Source organism: Amblyomma maculatum, chromosome 1 (genome assembly GCF_055883805.1).
Source record: "Amblyomma maculatum isolate TAMU_Amacu chromosome 1, ASM5588380v1, whole genome shotgun sequence".
In the NCBI taxonomy this organism is placed as follows: domain Eukaryota; kingdom Metazoa; phylum Arthropoda; class Arachnida; order Ixodida; family Ixodidae; genus Amblyomma; species Amblyomma maculatum.
This window is the reverse complement of record NC_139344.1, coordinates 181726905-181750828: the sequence shown is the minus strand read 5'-3', so window position 1 is coordinate 181750828 and position 23924 is coordinate 181726905. Positions and strand designations below refer to the sequence as shown.

At 44.1% G+C, this 23924-nt stretch overlaps 1 protein-coding gene, 1 long non-coding RNA gene and 1 other non-coding gene across 3 annotated transcripts in view; 2 read left to right on the top strand and 1 right to left on the bottom strand.

Annotated features, from left to right (window-relative positions):
• LOC146205048 (uncharacterized) overlaps positions 1-23206 on the top strand; it is an 82404-nt gene extending 59198 nt beyond the window's left edge. The window contains exon 3 of the long non-coding RNA XR_014704107.1: positions 22421-23206. This is a non-coding gene — a long non-coding RNA (uncharacterized LOC146205048). The remainder of the gene's footprint in view (positions 1-22420) is intronic.
• Positions 1-23924, bottom strand: part of LOC146205047 (uncharacterized) — a 129670-nt gene that overhangs the window by 45459 nt on the left and 60287 nt on the right. Inside the window, exons 2-3 of the mRNA XM_084589734.1 lie at positions 10806-10868; positions 7968-8134 (exon numbers count right to left, since the gene is read on the bottom strand). Coding sequence (XP_084445860.1) covers positions 7968-8134; positions 10806-10868 — 230 coding nt within the window. The remainder of the gene's footprint in view (positions 1-7967; positions 8135-10805; positions 10869-23924) is intronic.
• TRNAS-UGA (transfer RNA serine (anticodon UGA)) lies at positions 5218-5290 on the top strand. The gene has a single exon. It is a non-coding gene; the product is annotated as a tRNA-Ser (tRNA).

Sequence of the window (23924 nt, the reverse complement as noted above, 5' to 3'; positions counted from 1 at the left end):
TCCAGAATTTGTATCGCTGCAGTCAGTCTCTGGGTTTTATGCGTGACGTCCCGCCTTTGAAGACAACGGCAGCAAAAGAAAAGGACTAGCCGAACGAGGCAAAGTCGATCGAGGAACTGAAGAAAGCTGCCCGGGCGCTGAAATTCAAATCGGTCGCCAAATGAGTTTTCGGTTCCTTAGAGAATTCGTGGCTTTGAGGGCTACATTCGCCAGCTGGAGCAGCTCGGTACGCACAAAACGAGGTTGGCTGAATCACTTTTATTTTGTTTTATATTACTGCACGAGTGTGAAAAGGGTGTTATTCCATTCTTGGAAGTTAATTGTTCCGTTAGGTGGCCACAGAACTTGGGGCACAGGGAGCATGTACTGCAAGTCCCAGCTAAAGGATAATCCAGCTCTAGAAAAACACGGAGTGTCCCTGCCCCAGTGAAACCAACTGGGGGCTGTTGAGAGTTAAGGGGACGAATCCACGGCATTTCTTTCTCGCTCTACAACAATAAATAATTAACAGAGACGGATCAGCTAACTTTTTAATTTCTGGTTTCAGGAACAAAACGTCCATTTTTATAACTTCTAGATTGTCCCGAAAAATACACCATACTGAAATTTTTGCACCAAAGTGCCGTGAAGCTTTATTCCCTGGCCTCCGAATAAAGCAACTACATGACCTACCGATCGCGCATATCTCTAGCTCAGTGGACGCGCAAAGGGGCTAAGCTCCACAGAAGAGCGCATTTTGTTCTCATAGACGCATCTTGGCACGCCGAAGGTATAGCTTATCACTTCTTGTTATTTATTTACCTTCAAAACTAAAAAAAAAAAAAACAGCAATAAAACATTATAGGGGACCTCTCTCCTTTAAGGGTATGACGCGATAGCGTATAGCTCCGCTTTAACCAAGCCGTATACCACCTACCAGCACTATGCCCATGATCTCTCGCTCACAATGACGACGTCGACGCTAACGCCGGGGTTTCGGTATAACGGGACTTTTAACGTTGTGGCGTTAAAATACCGAAGACTAGGACATGCAACTCCCAGGAGGCTTTAGTTAATTGCACACTGTTAGGACACTTCACACTTGTTAGACGCTTTATCACTTTTATAGGAGAATCTGCAGTAGTTCCAGACTTTCAAGCAAATGATAGAAATGGGGTAGTTGGGTTTTATAGTAAGGCGACCAATCAGTTTCTGCATTAAAAAGGAAGTGTATATCATCTAATACCTTTTATCTAATTCAACATATAAATGTAGACCACATGGGCAGATGCTTTTTTTTTTTCGTTTACTAGCCGTGCGTTAAATTTCTTTAAACTGCTGCTTTTGTCAATTAAACGCAATTGCGACTAGCGAAGTAAAATGAGAGCATGTTATTCGGTGGCGTTTACTGTGGAATGGCTCACAGTATTTTAGGGGCGATAATAAAGGTTGAAAAACAACAAGGAAGCTTGCTTGCCTTGGAGTTAGGGATTGTCTCTTTTACGACGCGGCGGTGGAGGTCGTAGCGGGTCAGAAATGGTAATGTGATGTTGGCTTTAAACCGCGCTTTTATGCAGCGTTTTCTCTCGCCCACTGTGTGCCGCTGGACGGAGCCCGCGCCTCGTTTGGAATGGGCCACGCTCAGCGCGACCGGCCAGCGGTGTTTTGCGAGGTTCACGTTAATGCGTTGCACGCATGACCACAGCGACGGCGTTGTTCGCTTGCTTGAAAAGATTCCTGGTGGGCACCCTCCGGGCGACGCGGTTCCGCTCACTCCGGAGATGCCGGCTCGCGTTTGAGATTATTATTTTTTTTTTTATGTGCAAATGCGATCGCAAAGACTCAGTTTACTCAGACGCTAGAGAATAAAGTTTGTGGTTATACAGCCCACAGGAATTGAGCCTTGGCTTAGAAGAGTTTTAATGCAATCCAATTCTTCTGGGGTGAACGTGTACACTCAGGTGAATTCGAGAATCTTGAATTATCGTTCTTGTGACCCGTTTTGGCGCTGAACTCTTCGCCCGCTCCGAAAAGTGCGCCACGCATTTTGCTACATCGAAACTAAGTGTGTGCGAACAGCGTTCCTTTTTTTTGTTAAAGATATAATCGAATATGGGACTGATGCTAAAACAAAATCGAATACGAACCCAGTAGTGATAGAACTGAGTCGAATGATTTGAATGATATTGGTAACTTCTGCGAATATTCATAAAGAAAAACGAATAATTATGCTGAACAGCGAGGTGCTAGCGCCAAAGCAATGGCACGTACAGCGCTATGACTTGCAGAGTTACAACTACAGCTATCTAACGATGCGGAAATTATCTGTACTAGGCGGTGAACAACATGAAGTAATTATATTGGAGTGAAGTGAGATATTTTTTATCACGGATTATTAACGCAGCGCAACGCACAGAACACATTACTTTAAGGTAGACGAGACAAGCGCATTTTTGTTAAACTTTGTTATGACAAACAAACAAAGAAACAAACAAACAAACAAACAAATATATATATATTCTCAATTCTACCTTGAAGAAGGACGGTCCACCGTCCGAAACTGTTGGAATAAAATAGATAATCGGGAAAGTTGTGTGACATCCTGTTTATATATATATATATATATATAACTTTCTGCCCTCGCTCTTGATCACGTTCTACGTGACGCTGACGGCAGCAACGGCCGGTCTCGAGGGAGAGAGCGCTTCTTTTCTCTTACGGCCTCTCCAATGGGGTCTGTTTCCACCGCCCGCCGTGCCTCGGTGGGGTCGCCACCGCCCCACTGCTGCTCCTCCGCTAGAGCCGTTCACGCGCAAGGGAAGCGCGCGCTCGCTTCTAGCTTCGCCCGCGTCAGTTGCAACCGGCAGGTCCTGACATTTCGCCCCTTATGGTTTATACAAAGTCCGTAATCAGCATCGAACATTTATTGTGTACGAGGAATAAAATACAGTCAACAATCCGCTCACGCGCGCGCTCCTTCGTCAGTACGGCCGTGCACGGTCGAATGAAGCTTCGGGTACACTTCAACATTTTTTACCCCTAAGTTTTGTACAAAAATAAATTTACCAGGCTATGCAATCTGCCTTTGAATGTTTCAACAAAAATAAATTTACCAGGCTATGCAATCTGCCTTTGAATGTTTTAAGCAGGTGTAGCGCGACCTGACGTGACTGCATGGTGAACTGTTGGGTGAAGATTCTGTCAACCGCTACCGTTTTCGTTTATATCAGAAGAGGCACCGGCAAAAATTCATGGCGCGTCTCAGATTCAGAGTAAATAACAAAAATTTACTCATATAGTAAAAATTTCACTTGTCTAGTGGAGTGGGCTGTTCTAGCTTCGTTCAAAACCGATATCAGTCGGTTGAAAGACCGAAGATGTATATGCATGAAGTCTCGTGACTACTTTTAATCAATGAAATGGGCATAAACGGTTAAGCAGAATCGAAAAGAACGGCAAACAATAAAAAAATTGTCCTTCAAAGTTACACATTGCACTATATATTCATCAATTCATCAAAATGCGACCTGCGTCTAGAAAATTCGGGCTCAAAATCTTCCAGCACGGCTTAAAGAGTTGGCCTCTCGGTCTTCTCTGTCACTTTGCTGGTATAATTAATTGAGAAGAAGAATTCTGAGAAATTTTTCAAATATCAAAGAAGCGGACCTAATAACATAGCTGTTGTCAATTCCTTTCGGGCAACTCAGTGTTGAGTTCTGAAATGCTGACTGAATCAGGATCTTAAGTACTTCGAGAACATTTGTGTGTAGTAGGTGTACGGCAGCTTTTTCGAAAAAAAAAAAAAAGCTTGTCCAATAGGGCAACAAGCTCTGGTTTCGGATAATGCAGTCCACTAGAACATTGTCCTCGTAGAAGAGCGTACTACATGGGGCTGCTTCTTTCGCTAGTTTCAAGAAGAATAGCGCAAGCGTCACACCCGAAGTTGATTAACTAAACGATATATCCAGCGACGTAAGGTGAGCCGGAATATGTGACAGTGGGAAATGGGATGGTAGGAGATGCCATCACTTCCTTCAGTGCCTTGATTTTGCTCTCAGATGAAACTTTCGTCTTGACAATGTAGTCATGTAGTCATGTGCCGCTAGCTGTTACGGCCTTCGCATCTAGCATATGTCATTCCCTTCCGCACATTAACCTTACTTTCCTGAAGAGAGCCTCAAATGGGTCGCTATATAAGGTTTGAAATGAGTCTTCAGTGAGAGTGTTCTTCTTTAACGCTTTAGAAGTTCCTTGCATACTTTCGATATAGCAGGTGAACTCATTTTTAAGTCACTGCATCGAGTATCACCTTCGTCATTTATTGGCCTCTTTTTACCACTTCGAGCACAAGTGGTGTCATGAATATCAAACAATTTTTTATTGCTTTCATAACAAGCTTAATATCATGTAAAAATTTCATTAAAACAATGTTTATTTGCAAAATTAAAATAATGTTTATAATACCACACATTGGCTAATATATGAATTGTAATAACATTTAAAACTCAACCCTACAACGTTTACTTTGACTGTTATACTGATACTTTATATCATGCAAGCATTTTGCAATTCAAATTACATTTTTTATGAAATTATTTTCATCATCGGTGCTACATGAATGATTTCGCATCTAGCGCTGAAAGACGGTTTTGCTGTTGCAGACGAGTTGCTGTCATGTTAGCCTTGAAGAAGCTTCGATGAGATCACTGCTCATTCAGTTTTCTTTTTGTTCCTGTTCTTGTACAGACTTGGGGAAAATTCGGATTAAAATGGACAAAAGTAGCTACCGTGCCGCAATGTATGCCATGCTTGTCGAACGTACGTTTGCTGAACGACAGTGTTTTTTATATCTGTTCACGTGTGGTACGTTGACGACATGCCGCTGCAGCATCTACCTTCTGTGCTGTTTAATTTCGGGGCTGCACTCACCACGAAACTCGCGAGCAACAGCGCGAAACCAGGCAAACGCCACCCGCCGCCGCTGAAGCAGACGCGGAGCGAACAGTGAGCAGGTCGCGCCTCTTGCGGTGGCGGAGAGTATAACTCAAGGAGAAAAGTTCCCATTGTTCCCGCGGCGATTGAGAAAGAAAGAGCGCGGGCTCTCTCCCTCGAGACCGGCCGTGCGGCAGCAAAGGACGTTCCACGTCCGCCGCTATGGTTCAGGGTGGCGCTGGTGAACACTCTCAAGGTTCGTATACAGACAACTTAAATACCCAAGCAAGTAGCAGGGGGACAGCGGCCGATGTAGCTCAGTTGGAAGAGCACCGGACGTGATATTCGGAGGTCGTGGGTTCGGTTCCCACCATCGGCACTTTTTTTTTTCTACTTTGTGTTTAATTGTCTTTCCCCTAAACATATTACACTACTAATTTCTGCGATTATCCAAGTAAACATTAAAAAAAAAGTACATAAAGTACCATCTCCAACGCTTTCCTTGGCCTCGTCGCCGACTGTTCGCTTCTTTCCTTCATGTATTATAACGAGCACCCTCATCTCCCCTATATATATATAAGGTTTAGATATTGCGGTTATCTGATAGGGCGCTTTTCTAGACTTCAACAATGCTTTTTTGACCGTTGTTCGTGGCTACGTCCAGCGGAAAGATGGGAGATTTTCGTTGGCATTTTTTTTTTGCTCATAAAAAAAAAAAAAAAAACATAGATATTTATACTCGGAGCCTTTTGTTGGAAGCATTATATAGCTCTCGGAAAATATATTACACTTTAGTACTCGCGACTAAAAGAGGCTGTTTTCATCCTTTTATTGATAACGTCGGGCTGGAAGGCGGAAGTTTTCGAAAGCTTTATCTTCGTTTTTTTGTAAAGCACAATTTTCGGAAGCTTATGCGCGCTTACTCGGGAAATTTAAGGCGTACGAAACAAAGTTTCCACAGATTTCGATCAATACATTTTATGTGACTGGTGCTATAATCAGTAACCTTTGTCTTTAAATAAAGTGTAGGGGTGTGTTTATTCAGTAAGCCCAGATGGATATAGCTGCTCAGGAGGAACTCGCAGCGGAGCGTCAGGCGTGGCGAATCAGCAAGGCAGCGACAAACTTCTTCGTCCTCGAGTGTGTCAGCACGCCATGCATGGCAGTGGGTATGAAGACGAAGATTACCACACTACAAAAGCATTAATTTGAGGCAGTTTATAGCAACCAGAAGAAGTGATGAGGACTCTGTCAAGCCGCATAATGCGGATTTTTATTCCCATCCGTTGCCTCAAGCATGTATTTTTTGCTTAAAAAATCAATAAAGAAGGAAAGAAAAAGAAAGAAGACTGAAAATGTAATAAATCAGTTTCTCGTCCAGAACGTATTCTATTCCTGGTTGTATAACGTAGTTGTTTCTGCTCTCACAGATTTTAGGAATCTGTACTATGTCTGTTTGTCATCAAGGATGAAAAGCCTACAGCTCTGTTATTAGTTGGTCTCTTGAGGCTTTTTTTATCGAAGTAAACGTTCTTGCGTTCTTTGACGTTGGTCAGTGAAGTCAAGTGAAAGCCAGAAAATGTGCTACTTGTACTCCGAAATTGAATTTTTCGTGTCGAGGAAACTTTTGTCCTCCCAGTACCACATAAACGAAAAAAAAAAAAAAAAGTAATACTGCGCAAATTTTAATCTATCTTTATGATGTAACATAAACTGCATTCATTTATATTTCTAGGCAATTTCATGGCCCTATTTCTTACTACTACTTGACGGTCAACCTTTGAAAACCAATTTCACCTTCTAGTTACCTTAACTCTATGACTGCCATGATTGAGAGAGGGCAGGAAGATGGGATTCCTAAGAAAACAAAGCAAAATAAGTAAGGGATCGCGGTGAGGGTCTGTTCTCAAGCCATTGTTTCGACAGTACGACTTGTTTTCGTAGGGGCTTCATGCTAGGCTTTCTAGTAAAATTACGTTCTGCTACTCGCGACGGCAGCAAATAGTCTAACACCGCATTTCAGCTGGCGAGAGGGGCGGAAGGTAGATATTAGCCACAATCTGTGAGGTCAGGCATCAAATCAGGGTTGTGCTGAACCTTAAAGAGTCTTGCCCCGTTACCAGTTTTGGAGGCCATGTGAAGCCTTATGAACGCCGTGACTCGAACGCACCGCGTCGCGGTGCTGAACCTCTCTACTGCGCCGACCGGTCGCGGCAGCATTTCGTGCGACATCGCAGTAGGCCTTCTTTTTTAAGACTCATGTATGAAAATCATGGCATGCTTTAATCTAACTTCCGGCCAATCATTCGAGAAGTCTTGGAGAATTTGATAGCATTATTAGTTTTGTTTGGAATAATTTTGCACTCGCACGATGATTGAAATAAAAAAGAAATATTGGATTCCCTGTTTGAATTTCTTCAATATTCTCGCACCACTAAAACAACCTTGCCCGCAGTATGCGGTGCACGTTAACCCTGACAAGTACAGGGTTGTACTGCCCCAATTTTCAAGCCGTCTATTAAGCTGATTTGCGGGCCACGAACGACACAGTTTCCAGTCGGGGAGCATATTTTGTTACCTTAACCTCGTCGCAATTTCGCTGCACATTTTATGGCACCGATCTTTACTGCACACCTTCTTAGCGTAGTTGTTTCCCCCCTTAAGCACAATCCTAGACCTGAAGCACATTCTGCATCAGTGGCCTCGAAAATTGGCAAAAAAAAAAGAAAAAGAAAAGAAGGAACAGCGCCCATACAATCGTGTCGACACTTCGCCTGCCAACATGACATATTAGTCGAATGAGGGGGTCCAGGCCGAAGACAGCGATGGAAAACAATCTTCAAGAACGGATGCAGAAAGGAAATAATAGATTATTAAAATTATCATTGTGCGTAACTTATTGCGCCGATATAGTTTTGTTTTTTAGGTATTTCTCGTCACCACGCGACATCACTACGCTAAAAACAACGAAAACATATCAGACAGTGGCGGTGGTGATGTGCAGCTGAAGCTGCAGGACAGGCAACCACAAGTGAGTCGCAGAAAGCAGCGCCTACCTTGAAGAGGGCGTAGCGGTGGACGATGTTTCTCTCCGCCTTGGAGGCCTCGTACCGTTCGTGCAGCTTGATCAGGGCGCACTTGACCGTCTGGTAGGACTCGCTGACCTTCTGTTCGGCCATGAAGAGCCTTTCACTCGTCTGGACCGCGCCTTCCCGGGTGTGGTCTGCAAGACAAGGGCATGCTTATGCGGGTCGTCGGCGAGAGCAGCACACCGGAGCATTGCAGACGGGAACACCGACTTGAGGGTTGAAATTTTCTGGTGGGTTGAATGCTAGTCGGTGCTGCTAGTCGCTATTGTTCAAATGAGCATTAACAGATAAGCCAGCCGCAGCTTCAGATAGGTGGTGGAGCAGTTGGACATTATCTCTCGTCTGCGATGTGATCTCAGCAAGTGTGTCTTGCTCTCTAAATACAGATATTATCGGAAATGAAGTGAATTGCTGAATAAAATAGCAAGCAAGAGAAGAAGCGTCAACTCTACCCAGTCTCTGGCATTTCTGTAAAACCGGACGAGAGAGCAAAGTGGTTTGAGTGCAAAAGAAAAATAAACATAGAATCTCAATATTCAAAATTCGTGGAGTGCCATATGTATGCTACTCAACACCTTTCCAATATGACCCATTAATATGAATTGTGGTTATAAGTATTGTTATTCTGTTTTCTTTTCAGTGCGCCTGTTGTGCTATAGGCACTGCGGGCAAGGCATAATTTCTCACGTTCTTTTATATTGCCAACCCTCACGAATATTTCTTATAGTGTGCTCTACATGCGGTGTCAAGTGATGTCCTTGTTCGATGCAAGAGAGTGTCTTAATTGTTTTCGTCTTCCGTTATTCGCCAAAGCCAGACACGAGAACACTCTAAAGAACAGATTTTGAAAGGAAAATGAAGGAGTAAGTAAATAGGGAAAATGGCGCGTTATGAATCTCTCCATTGTTATACCACAGCGTCAGGAAGATTATCATCCTTTTATAAATTTCTAAATTGCATTATTATATTTTAAGGCAACGCTTAACCAATGCCTACCTAACTTAGCTAAGTAAACGGGCATCTCCTGTTAGAATTTGAATGGCACCCTGGCTTCATGTAGGTATCCGCAATTCCAGCACAGGCCAAGAGCTACAACATTCAAATGAGGCTGTTGGAACTGAATGAACTTGAACAGCCTCATTTGAATGTTGTAGCTCTTGGCCTCTACACCTGGCGCCTAGCCAAGTGTCCTTCAGGACCCCTACTGTGGGAAATAGTTTTACCAAACCAAACCAAACCAAACCAAACCAAAAACTGAATGAACTGCACCCTAAATTGTTGCAGGTAGCAGAGAGGCTGAAAAGAATGAGAGACGGGGGTGTAGTGCGAAAAATGCGACATTTAAGACTCCTCATTTTCGCTGTCTTGAGACTGATTTCAAGCCTGAAGCTGGAAATGTAACCTCAAGGTGAAGTAACCGCTAAGAACGAAATAAACTGAACTTAACTATAGTAAACCGAGTGTAATTTAAACAATTAAAATTTGCACTGAACTAATTTAAACTGAATAAAAAGGCTTTTAAGCCTTTTTATTCAGTTTTAGGACAAGAAATGCGACATTAGCGCCCTTCCTATGCATAAGGCATCTGAATTAAAGGGAAGCTTGAAAGAAGAAACTAGACACGAATCGTAATGGTATAGTGTTGTCGAGGATCGAAAAGGTATCTCTTGCCGTGTGCTCTACAAGCCTAAAACTATCGGTTAGGTAAGGCGCTGGTATCTAGAAAATATATCATCTGACTTTATTAACGCGAAAGCGTTACTTCGCTATGTTCACAAATTTCTGTCCGCAGATCGTGTCCGCAGCAGTTGCGATTAATTGCGAAGGTAGAGATTAATGAGTGGTGTCAATCGATAGAGGCTGAAGTAATGTTGCTACAGAAAGAATAATTAGGCCAATAAGTTAATTAGGTAATTAATTACAGGCAGAAAATGTAGAAGTTGTCCGCAGCAGTTGTGAGTAATTGAGAAGTCGTAGAGGTTAATGAGCGATGTCAATCAATAGGGGGTGATGTAATGTGTGCAAAAAATCAGGCCAATAGGTTAATTAGGTAATTATTTAGAGGCAAAAATGAAAAAGTGAAGGCAAAAATGGTCTCATTAGCAAATGGCTTAGGGCCACATTTGAATGTATCGCATACTAAAATAGTTAATTAAATTAATGAATTAGGGTGATGTCAAAGATGGGACATCATGCAACCTGAAGCCGAGTCAAAAAAGGGCATAGGAAGGGATTGGCGTGCAATTTAAAAGTAGTAAAGACTAAAGTAGTTAATTAAGGCAGTCAATTAGGGTGACGTCAATGAGGTGACGTCACGGAACCGGAAGTAGAGCCTAAAAAGGACATAGGAAGGGATTGGCGCCCAATTTGAAAGTACCGAAGACTAAAATGGGCAAACAAGAAGTGAATTAACGTGACGTAGATGATGTGACGTCACGCAACCGGAAGTACAGCCAAAAAAGAGCACAGGAAGGAATTGGGGCGCAATTTGAAAGTACCAAAGACTGAAATGAATAAACACGAAGTGAATTATTATGACGTAGAGGATGTGACGTCACGCTACCGGAAGTAGAGCCAAAAAAAGAGCATATGAAGGGATTGGCGCGCAATTTGAAAGTACCACAGACTAAAATGGGTAAACAAGAAGGGAATTAAGCAACTAGAAGCAACTAGAAGCAACTAGAAGCAACCAGAAGCAACCAGCAGCAGCATCCGTGCTTTCGCGTTACTCCAATGCAGATTCTGCAGTGCTCTTTAATTTTTTCCTCCGCGATTCAGAAAACTACACAAAGTTCGCATACTCACCGAATTCAACATCTTGGACAAACTTCTTTACGGATGTTGTGAACTTGCCAACAAGGTTGGACCCTTCAGCAAGAACAAGAAAAAGAAAAGAGAAATAAGAGACATCACCCACTCTGCACTTTGACGCAATGAGGACACAGTCGCCATGTCAGACTAAGTTATTGGCGCGCGATGTCGAAGTTGGTCACATGACAACGCTTCTAAGAGCAAGAAAGTCGGTGTCTCGAGCACACGTTTGCATAGAATAGTGGGGATACAATATATGATAAGGAAATAATTAAAATAATAATATTTATTTTATAAATATTTTGAGCCTCATCAGGCCTATACAGGAAGTGGGTTACAGAAGTATCACTTTGTATTGGACATTATCACATCAATGAACTAAGAGCGCGAACTCATTTTCCAGCTCTAATTTCAAAAAGGCAAACATTAAATTCCGTATTATGGCAGAGAACGGGATAAATATTTCCCTTTGAGAACAAAGCTACACACACAGAATCGCCGTTAAGAATACCTTATGGCAAATAATACCAAATATCTGTAGGTATTGAACTGTGTTAACATTGAGAAAACCATGATAAAACACCAAAAAGAACTGAAATAGCTGAAATGTGTCAAGCATTAGAATACCTGCTTGGGATAATAAGTGCTCTGACGCTGACATAGCGAGAGTACTTAAAGGAGGTACACCGACTAAATCGTTATTTTTACCCGCATAGTGATACCAAGCAGTAAATATGATTATTATCTTAAAAAGACATACATTCAGATTCAGAAACTGCATATTGCCTTACAGTACATGGAACCCAAAGTCTCTAGATCATGCGCATTGCATTCACTCATGTGTAGACTCTTTTCTCGTGGGACGCCCCACCGCGGTGGCTCAGTGATTAGGACACTTGAGTGCTGATTCCAAGGACAAGAGTGCGATTCCGGCCGCGGCGGCCGCTTTCGGTGGAGGCGAAAAACAAGGAACATGTGTGCTGTGCGATGTCAGTGGACAGTAAAGAACCCCAGGTGGTAGAAATATCCGGAGCCCTCCACTACGCCTTCAGTATATCCTTTCGTGCTTCCTTTCATTGTCTGGACTGAGGTTTTTAGGGAACTCAGCTGCTCTAGTGATATATTTGATGATATCACTGTGATATGTGGCTCGATAAGATAGGTCTTTTATGAACTGAAAAATAGTAGAAACACAGTGCAACCGCATATTCGACACGGGAAGTATAATGAACCTTTTGCTTTCAAAGCTCGCTCCCATACTAGAATTCAATGCCTGCTCAGTTCGTGTACTTTTCCAGGACTATGGACGTTTTCAGGACTATGTGGAACTTAAGAGACCATTGCATTCGAAACCCCGTGGTTATAAAAAACGAAAATAATTAAGCCGGCGGCCGGCGTAGTATTGTGTACACACCACCTGCCAACCGTGGCAGGTGGCAAAGTGGCCAGAGGAAATTCTCCGCTTGTAGAGGAAAGGAGGGAGAGGTCTCAATGAGGCTTCCAAGGGGAGAAAAAATGTTAAAGAAATGACTGGAAAATTCATAATAAATAATGCGATTGATAATTACTTAGCAAAAGTTAAATGACTAAAATGACTCAGAGAAACCTCTTTAGGTTTCTCTGAGTCATGAGAGTAGATGTCATAATAATGAGTTGTCATGGTATAATGATAATTGGCCACCTCCGTCGTTCTTTTTTTCTCTCCGAAATGCACTTGCGACATGATAAATACCAAATAGCGTTTGTGATGCTGGAGTACATTTGGCTTGGTTTAAAATTCATTCAGCTACCTTTTTACGAGGCAGAAGACACAAACAGCTCCTCTCAACCGCCATAGAAGACATTTCTAATGAACTGCGAAGACTTGAAAGAGTATTTTGAACACCTTTTATCTGTGATTAATGTTTCGTTGCGTCTCGAGGCGACGTATATGGTTTAATGTTGCCATGAATGTCCGAGTGCGTGCATGCGTTCGTGCGCGCGCGTGTGAGCATTTCGCGCCATCCCCGAACTAGTTAGCGATTGGAACACTCTGTGCTCGGTCACACCGAATACCTGCTGATACAACCATCTCAGTTAGCGCTAAACCTGGGACAAGTATGATAGATATGGGGGATGTTAAACATATTCCCAGTGAATACCCGATCCTGATACCGACTTTAATGGACCAGCAGTGTTAATCCACTATTGGAACATGCACTTATAAATCAGCACAATGTGAGTGTCTTCAGAGCGTTCATTCATGTATCTGGGCTAAGGTTTCTCTTACCAGGTGACGCGAATGAATATTGGTTGACCCAGGTAAACACACGCTTAAACAATGCTTTTGCTGAACAATGCAAATAAACAATTTTCTTTTTTCGCTCCTGCTGAGTTCCCAGAACTCTTTCTCTCTCCCTGGGCGATCGTCTCTCGATGTCTGAAAAACATAGCACGAAATGTTTTCTTAAAATAGGATAAAACAGGTGCTTGTAAAAATACAACCTCCAATTTTAACCATCCTCTTATAAAATTTAAGATCGAACTCTTCGCGCCGGTACATTTCTGCGCTATTACTTTCTTACCAGTTCTCGCGCGCTTATAAGGGTTTTCTCGCTTAAAATTATGCACAAAAGGCTAAGCAGGCGCAAGGACCTGTCTTAAATAATGAACTTCTACATGGATCATTTGTGCAACGTTTTTTTTTTTTATCTTGCATTTCATGACCAAATCTTACATTAATCTTAGCAAAATCTCGAAATGACAAAAACATAAACACAAATTTTCCTAGGCAAGTGACTCATCTCATCCTGATCGCGACGTGCTTGCGCCTAGACAGGCTGGCCGAAATACGCGTTCCTTTACTTTTATTTACGAGTTACTGGCAGACGCTGTAAGTTTAGACTCGGCAGTTCTGTCAAGAAAGCTCTGAGGCGCAGTGCAGACTATAACTTCTCCGCTTCTTGTCAGTAGCAGGGATTGTCCCCCAAGGTTTTCGCTCAGTCCGCCTCTACCTTCTTTCTTCTTTTTGCCGATCGTGCCCGACGCGCTTCAAGCTCTTCTCCGCGCCGGCTCGCTTCTCTCCGGAGAAAGACGGGCGACAGTTGGGCGTCCAAGCCAGATCCCTGGATTTGTTTTCTCTCCCGCGGCTTGTTACTCAGCATGAGATCCTCCACGCGGAAGCTTAGCCGATGCCTCAACGTCTCCTCCTCGCTCGCTTCGGCCGCCGTCAACCACGCATCCGCAGAAGCGTGCTTTAGCTTCCAGTCCCTTCAATATTTCACACCAAGTTTCAAGCTATCTTAGCGTTGCGTGCGTTCGTCTTGGTTTGGTCTTGTATGGGATTTAGCAGCTTGTCCCGGTTGTACTGCATAAACGGTCCTGCGAGGTGCTAGCTCCTTGTATGTGGAGAGGAAAAGGCTGCGCGATCCTTATGGGGGTCATGAGGTGCCTAAACACGATTTCGAAGGCTGGGCTCAGACGCCCTGCTGTGGCATCGAACGTAATTCTCTTACCCGACTGCTTCTGCCGCTGTCTTGATCAAGTTGTAGTTCCGGCGTCGAGAACGCGACGAACATCTCAGGAAAGGACACCAATCTCAGTATCAGCGGCAGTCCAACCACTTTCTTAATTTAGTGTTTCGACTTGCGATTTCCTTGCCTAGCCTATCGCTAGTCACTTCCTCAGTCATGTTAATTCCGATTAAAAGCGGGAAGCCATTTATTATGGCTTTCTCGCCTTATAATTCCCTGTTTCGGAAAACAAGCGAACAATTGAGAATGGGGAAGCCGTCAAACACATGACATCACAAGTGACTTAGGGTGCCGTGAGCGGAACTTTCAGTTGCGGCCAGGAACTTAAAATATTCACTTTCCTGTGACTCTTTATTCTTCACTCGATGTTTTACTATACAAAACTTAGAAATACGCGATTTTGCATGTAAGTTGTATTTCATAGACGGTTAGTTTTATTGCCTGTCGTCATCAAACGCAAACTATTTGATCACGATCTGAAAAGAGGAGTTCAAGGGCAGTCAAGTCACACACACACACACACACACACACACAAACACACACACACACACACACACACACACACACACACACACACACACACACACACACACACACACACACACACACACACACACACACACACACACACACACACACACACACACACACACACACACACACACACACACACACACACACACACACACACACACACACACACACACACACACACACACACGCACACGCACACGCATATGTATATATATATATATATATATATATATATATATATATATATATATATATATATATATATATTTTTTTTTTTTTTTTAGTGAGAAGTGTAGAGCACGGATAAACAGAACTGCGAGAAAAACTGTAAATTGTAATTTATACCGCTAAGTTAGCAGCGTGTGGCAAACGTCACTACACTTGCTACATAACTCGAGGCAAACACGCACATGCGACGAAAGCAAGCAGTAATATGCGCCGTACAGTCCTTCCCGTCTTCCTGCGGGGGAGCTCGCCAACAATCCTGTTTTCATGCTCGCGAACCTTTCTGGACGCTCCTACCGTGCTAAGGTCTTTGGAGATGCTCCGCGTTCTGTCATCGACTTGAGTGACATCAGTTCCATCGGGCAGTTTCAAGTGCCTCACGTGTGGGCAGTCATCTACAAGTCAGCGTTAGGAAAGGCAAAGCACGTTAACGCAGGAGAACTACAAGTGAAACACCGTCGGTGCATCGGGATTGACCTTGAGCCGAAAGTAGTCAGGATGAAACTCCTCTGGCCTCCAGAAGATTTGAAGGACGTGCACATTAGGGTCGTCTTAAGTTCTAGCGGCAAAGTAACAAATTGCGGTTGAAAACTGAAGGGCAACGGAAATGGAGAAGATGCGGACTTTGAATCGAGATATTGTTCTGACACTGGCTGATGGTGTTCACAGTCAGTGATATTTTACATCTTTTCACTGTCTGTGAAATTCAGGGTCTTCTTTTAATTCCCTGAAGGCCACTGTTCTTTTGCGGTGCGACTAAGTAGGCCGTATTCGTCGTCACTGCCGCACTCTGCGTTGTGATGACTGCCAGCGTGTTGGTCACTTAACTGAAGAGTGCGTCGTTTTCTATACTGACAACTAGCGGGTGGCCCCCAACCTACGGATGAAGCTCTGCAGGAGAATTTCGTGGAATCTACTGAAGTACTGGGTGTGGCTTATCGGATAGAAGGAGCACCTATCAGAGCTGTTAATGATTCCTCGTCGAAGGATGAAGACACGGTTTCTAGTCCCGCGCAGACTGCAGACGTGCATGTTACCTCTCAGCCTTCTCCATAAGGGCAGCTGCCTCCTGTCGCCGAGTTGTCCGCGGATTCCCCGGTAGCGGAAGCATCTGTAATTACGCGCATCAGTGCCGAGAAGGCTGCTGTGCTCTTGTGCTCCTGAGCAGTGTACTTGGGCCTACTGCGGCATCGCCTAGTTCTTGTTCTTTAGTGGAATTAGGTGGCGTGAGTGGGTGCACTAAGGAAAACCCTGGCAGCTGAACACGGCACAGGCTGACAGGGGAAGGCTTAAATGCAGACTCTCGATGTGAAAATGTGGCTCTGACGTGGTGTACGTCGTCAACATCTGGATGTTCTGAGGAGACGGACGAGGTTCTTTCTGCCAAGCACAAGCCCCGACGCAAAACGTCCATTAACAAGCCGTCGCGTCGTTCGAGGTCAAGGAGAAAGGGGGCTGCCTCAAGAGAGATAGAAAAGTGAAAGATGACCCTCTCACGTTTTGCCTGACCTTATGCATTTGGATTTTCAGCGCCAGTAGTTCACCACGGCAGCCGCCCAGCAACTGAATGAACTTCGCAACTTTAAATGTCTGTGAACTCCCGTCCTCAGCAAAAGCAGGTACAACTGCGTCGCCATTTTTCGGGCAGTCGGCTCGACTTTGTCGCTGTACAGGAGACCAACAAAGAAATAGAGAGAGAGAGAGAGAGAGAGAGAGAGAGAGAGAGAGAGAGTGATGACGCGATAGAAAGAGCCCGTCGGCCTTTTCTAGTACATTGCAAGGTTTTCGTGTCACCTTTCTGGGCCTTTAGGTGGGTTGTCTAGTGTTTTTGAAAAAAAGCATGCCCTAGCCGACCTTGTATATTGAGCAGACACGAAGGGACGGTTCATGTGTTGCGACTTTCGGATGTATGGCGAGTTGTGGAGGTTGATTAGCGTTTACGTTTTTCTGTGATCATGAAAAGAGAGTATTCTTGTTTTTTAAATATATACGCGCTCTTCTTGATTCTGAGTATCACGTTGTTTGCATGTCGACATTAATTAACTGCGTGTGGAGTCCTAATGATCACCCGGGATCGAACAGAAAAAGCGATAGTTCTGCGGGTGCTGTCCAGCATCGCTGAAAATGTGGGCCTACTCGAGGCTTGACTGTCTGGGCCGACATTCTGCTCCTATACCCATATCCCAGGAAATTCACACCGTCTGAACCAAATCTACCTATCTTCGACTCTGCTTACCTGACGCACCTCGTGTCACGTCAAGTCAGTGTCTTTCTTTGTTCACAGCGTGGTTGTTGTGTCGGTTGGTGAATGCAGCAAGCAGCTAGCTCCAATATAGTTGGGCTCTTTGGAGCCTCAATGCTACACTGATCGGCGATGAGGGTTTTAAGGAATGCGTAAATTCAGCATTTCCGTCTTGTTTTTTTTAAGGAGAATTAAATTACTTTCAGTTTGGGAGATGTTAAGCAGGAAGTGCAAAGCATAGCTAATGAGATTGGCTCGGTTAGGTGTTACTTAAAAAAATAAAGCAGAAGAGAAGCAGTTACGGCAAATATTTTATAATCTTTATTATCTTGGCTGTGAGGCTCCTGGTTTGTACTCTGAGGAGATCACCGGTGTGAAGTGCCAGCGTAACAGTTCGACACTAAACGCTGCAGGGTTTCCGTATTCGGCCTCGCGCAAGTTGCGCTTTGAAATTAGAGAAACCGGCTCGTTAGGCCTTTCTTGATAAACACCGTCATACGTTTGCGAAGAGAATATCAACACTTTATTTTGGACTGCCTTGGCAACGGAAGTTGTTCATTTAACTGAGTAGTTTGGAACAGTTTCATGAGCCAAAATGAGCAGTTACAAGAATTGCGGTTTGTGGTGTGTGCTGTGGCGATTTACACCACCGTAGTGTGCAGGCGTGGCATGGACGCATGTATACCTCGGCGTGCCATTAAACGCGTACAGGCGCAGTGGAACCTATTGGAAAGACCGGGCATCGGCTTTTCAGCGCTGTTCCTAGACGTTTGTCGCGCATGGTCCGTCAATATTCGGCAAAGTTAAGGCATGTAATTTGTTTTAGCAGCAAAAAATTATTATATTTTGCAGATTATTCACTGTGCCAGGGCTTCTATTCAGCGCTTTCATAAAATGTTTGCAGCTTTTGTTTGGGGGGTCTTACATGGAGCCAATGTGGACTAGGCTTAGTCCATCTTTGTGCCCGGCAGATTGTTGCCCGTTTACTTTTTTATTTTAATTTTTTTTTGTAAGACACCCCGCCAAATACTTCGAGCTTTTCTGCCGGCAAATTTAGTTAATGGTTCATCCATTTTGGTTGTGTCCTCCAACTTCGCATACCGCTCTTGGTTATGGAGATGTATGCATGAAGTATATTTTGCTGTGCATTTTCTAACAGTCCGTTCTTCAACAGAGCTCTTATTTTCAGTATCACGAAAATGTTTGCACAAAGATTTGATATCGACGTTTTTCCCTACCCCCATTTACTGCTCGATGTATTATGGATTGGATGAACATGATGTTCTTACGCGGGTGCGTAAAATGTTATTTTCGCCTTGCATTAAGACTTTCTTCTACAAGTTACATACGGAAACGTTGCCGGTGAAGTTTTAGATTCAGAAAAAGCGTTTTTTTTTTTGTGTGTGTGTTGTCTGTCAACTGCCGCCTCTGAAATATTCCTGAAACTAGCGAGCATTGGTTCGTTCATTGCATGGACGCATTTCTACTCTGTGATTTTCGAAACGGAAGTTGAAAAAGCGAATTTATTTGACTTTCCATACCATTCGACAGCTGAATGCAATGCAATATGTTGATGCAACTCTTGATATGTTTTTCCCTTTCTGATTGTACTATACTGAATACTAGAATGATGAACCAACACCGTGAATCAGCTGTTGTGACGAAATTTAATTTCTTCCAAATGATTGCTCAATTGAAAGAAGGGCATGGGCAAACCGACTTTGAACCGCAGTGGCACTTTCTCTTGGTGAAGTGCTCGGCCCTACATGTCGTCTAATGCTCTGTTACTCTGTCTTTTGGAGGTGTGTTCAGTGGCGTTTTCTGAAACCTCGGTAAGTATTTCACGTAAATATAGCACGTTTTCAGTGCAATAAATATCACGTTTAACGAAAAACAAAAATGGCCTCCATGGTGTAGCGGTAGCATGTCTGACACGCGGTCATAGGGGCAGCGATTCAATTGCACTACAAAACCATTAACCTCATTAAGGCATATTTTATTTATTTTGATTTATTTACTTTTATGATGCGGTCCCAGTCATGACGTGACCTCATAATGGCCAATCCAGATTTTTCTGTCAAAGCGACGTCGACTACTCCTGATTTTCTACCAAGCGGAACCACTGACCGGTCGCGTTGAAGAACTCATAGACGATAGATGCGATTCATACGGTGCATACGCATGATCGTCATTTTCCCGCGGAATGCTGAATGATTGCGCTATCGCCTACCGAGAGAAATGACAGAGGCAATAATACTGGTTTTTGAATCATTTATTGGGCTGTTGCAATTGCCTTTTAGCTGCCTTAGCCATAGCAGTGCACTGCCAGATTTTGTTGTGCCAACCGAATGTTACACGGGAGGTATTTTTGGTTACTTTAGAGAAGTTGTTCAAAGTGTGTGATTTCTTTCTGCAAGATTTTCAAAAGAATATTTATCAACTGTGAAAAAAAAAAAAGTTGTACAAAGATTTGTGCGACGTTGCTCTTCCGGAGCCCATCTATAGGGCCATCCATATACAGGGGAGGCCCTGGCAGGAATGTACTGAAGAGGGTAAAGAGAATGAAAGTGCCGGCAGCGGCTAAAACTTTCTTTTTTAAGTTGCACACTGGAACTTTGCCAGTAAAAGTGTTTTTGCAAGAAAAAGGGTTATTTCTTCCGTGGGGTGCACATTGCTTGATTTGTAAACAGCCAGAAACGATAGATCATGTATTTCTTCACTGTTGAGAAGGGGTTCATTTTTGGGACGTGCTTCAAAGAACCATAAAGAAAGATTTACCTATTAATCATTACGGAATACGGTACTTACCCACGCAAAATGAGGAGGGGGTTCCATATGATTCAATCATGCTAATGGGCCTCCACAGTATATGGCGTTCCCGCATGACAGGATATCACTGTGATCCTGATGCGCGTCCTGCACGAATTTTTTTCCGCGAGGCCCTCCATTGGTTTATCGTGATTGTGAAGTTTGACGATGATAATTCCGAGTGGCTGCCAAAGGTAGAACCTTTGATGGATCTTAAGGAATTTCAGAAAAGCTAGCCCCTGGAAGGCTTATTATATCAATGTCTTGTGTGTATTTGTTTTGTCTTGCAAAAGTCAGGCAATAAAGAACAAAAAAATTCGTTCAGGTGAAGGTTCATAGCCGTGTGATCAGTGAAGTGGGCATTACCAATGCCATCTGCCAGCGTCATGCTCGTGATTGTTCGAGGCTGCGAGGTTCAAACGGTCGACGAGCATGCAGACAACGCCGCCAGATTTTTTTGTTTTTTTCTGCGACACGGAGGTGCATGACGCTTTTGGACTAAGGCAGCAGCCGGCCACATGAAAGCACAGCATGATCACGGTTTACTTGAACAATTGCCTGTAATGTGCAATTAGAAAACAATTTAAGGTACATGATGCAAACTTATCGTTAACTACATATACTGCTGGACAAAGGCTTCTTCCATTGATCTGTCCTGCGCCCTATCTGTGGAAAGCTTGCCCTAGAAAAATTCGCGAACATTTTCTCCCCCCCCCCCCCCCCCCCCCCTGACTGACTATCTGTTGCGGCACGCTACGTTTCTTTTTCCTTGGCGTCTGCCCGGTTTCCCAAGACGCCATCTGTTGTCTGTTGCCTACATAACTTGAGCTGTCCGAGTTCCTTTCCTCATTTTATCCAACAAAAATACCGCCTATTCACTTCTGTTCCACAATATATTCGCCCTGATTTCGACGCTTTGTTTTCAGTGTCAGTATACGCACCAAAGGGGCCAACCGCCGCTGGCACAAATTAAAGCAGAGAGATGTTTATTTTTTTTTTTTACACAGATTAATGCGAGCTAATAATGTAATCGTGGAGAAACTGCAGTCTACATATAGCTCATTCGGTAGAGCGCCGTACGCGACATTCAGTGGTCGTGTGTTCGGATCGAAACGGCGGCATGTGATTGTTTTTATGCTACCTCCTCATTAATTATCGTCACGATTGCGTTATTATTTCATCTGGATCAACACGAAAACAAAACCCCTATGCTTTCCTTTGAGTGAGTGGCGACTGGCTCCCTTGCTACTTATCTTATAACGAAGCCACTCACTTTACTTCCATTTGTTTGCGGCAAACCACTGTCAGCAGTGCGTTATCTTCTGTGCTAATAAAGTGAGAAATCTACATGCTCTGAAAAATATATGGTTGACTAATTGTAAAAAAAACAAAAACAAATTTTCTTTTCAACTATTAATCAATAAGAAACATTCCGTTCATTTTAGCAGGCGCAGGAAGCGTAATAAAGAGCATCGACATTTCCGAATGCGGCGTTTATTTCATCAACCCAGTTAGGAATCGAACTCTTTGCTTAACCTGCTAAGAGGGCAAATAATCTGGTTTGGTTTGAGGGGTTTAACGTCCCAAAGCGGCTAAGGCTTTCAGAGACGCCGCAATGGAGGACTAAAAAAAAAAATTCGTCCACCTGAGGTTCTTTAACGTGCTCTGACATCGCACAGCACACGGGCGCCTTGCTTTTCGCCTCCATCGAAAAGCGGCCGCCGTGGCCTTGATTTGATTCCACATCCTTGGGCAGAGTAGCCGAGCGCCCCAACCCCAGCACCACCACGGCGGGGCGGCAAATACATCTCTCGTGATATATCAATTCAATGGCTCACATCGTTGCTTGGCTGTGCATTGGTGCGAGGAAGGCAGCGTGTACCACATTGGTTAAGAATGGGCAAGAGTGCTTTGGAGGTCCACATTTCTGTCTGAAGTATACCAGACCAAAAAGAAAAAAAAAAGGGGCCACTGCATACAAATGATGCTCATACTGGCACCAGTGCTTCGTCACATCGGAATAATAGGCAAAGCGCAAATGCTAATAGCTTATTTTAAGCTAGTAGAGTAAGCAAGCCATAGACATGGGGCTATTCATAGCTTGTCGATACACTTTATCGCGCTCTTTTTATTTCTTTCTGTCGCACACCTTAAAACGATGCCACCCCTATTTAATTCTTTGCAGGATGCAAGAATTTACCGAAAACCGTGTCGTCTGTCGCGGTGAACCGGAAATGCAGATAGCGACGGCTCCATTGACGCGTTCTGTCGCTTCTCCTTTCTTTCAGGCTGAACGAAAGAAAACGAGCAAAGTAGCGTCGACGTGAGGCCATGGCTTGAGTCTCAGGAACCGAGTCGTGCGTGGTGAGACCGCCGGCCGGCCGCAAACAGACAAGAGCCGCTCTTGACCCGTGCGGTGGCATCGTCATCGCAGGCGGCGGCCTGAGGAGTGGGGTCGGCCATTGCTCAATGGGAGAGGTCGTTTGTCTGGTCTGGGCGCGTGCGAGCTATCCTGCCTCGGATTACCCTTCAGGAGTTCGGCCGAGAGCGAGGCGCGCAAGAAATAACGTGCCTTGTGGGCGTTAATAAGGCGCCGTCGGCTCCTTCCCTCGCATCCATTTTTTTTCGTCCTCTCTTCCGAGGCCTGATACTGTGCCGCCGTGCCATTGATCGCGGCCTCCCTCCCCTTGCCCGCCGCCCAAGGAAACGAAAGAAACAGCGCAAGATGTGCACGCGTTATTACTCCCAAGTTCCGTCGGGCCCTCAGCCGAGGGTTTCGCTCATGCACAACGAGATGTGGATGTGAAGGCGGAGGGGTGGAAAATAATGACAAGGTCATTAGTGCTCGGCCCGCTCCTCGGTCCATCCATTCGCAAATAAGCGTGCTCTCCCTCTCGGTCGTGCTAGAGAAAACGCACCTTTTATGCGCGTTTTCTTCTCCCAGAGCGAGTGGCTTTTTCCGAATGGAACGAGCAAAAGGACCAAAGGGAACAGCGGATCTCTGTCGGTCCGGGTCACTTCATTATCGATGGCCCTTGGCTTCGGGGACGAGCAGGAAAAGAAATAAACAATGATCCGAATTCGCCTTTGTGGTCAATGCAAAAGGAAGAGAAAGAAACAAAACAGACTGTTCGACCTAATCTCGGGTGAAGAAGCACCATGGTGAGTACTCGAATGAGGCGAGTGCCGGGCTGAGGTTAATTACGAACACGAAACTCTATTTCGCGCTGGCAAATTTTTTGCAGCTTGAAAAGCATAATCCGGAATTATCGTCCCGCTGAGATGGCCCGTTTGCTCTCCCAGTTTCTCGAGAGGATTTGCGTCTAATTAGTTTATGCTTGCTGGAAAATCTCGTTTTTTCTCTGTCCCAAGGTTTAGCGTTGAATATTGATAAGCGAGCTCACAAAAAGGTAAAACTGTGAAAATTGCTTAAGGTAGAATTAAAAACTTGCGGGCAAAGCGGTAAATAGGACTTGTCTAGGGGAACAATTGACAGGACTAAAAGTGGGCAGTCGCTCTCGACCGTCGTTTTTTGAACAGGGGGCCTTCATTTGACGATGTTCTCATCCGAATATTAGGAATTGACAGATAAATTTGTCTAGCATTTTATTACGTAGACATATATGAGCTGCGTCGAAGCTGCGTCTTAGGGAGCACTAAACGTTAAAAAAATGCGGAAAATAACTACCTTTTCGGTCATATCGTACTAGGATTTTTTTTCTGAAATCTACAATGGGCAATGATTTCTTCAGGAACCGGAAGGTGCCCTGGAAAGCTCACTAATATAACTGC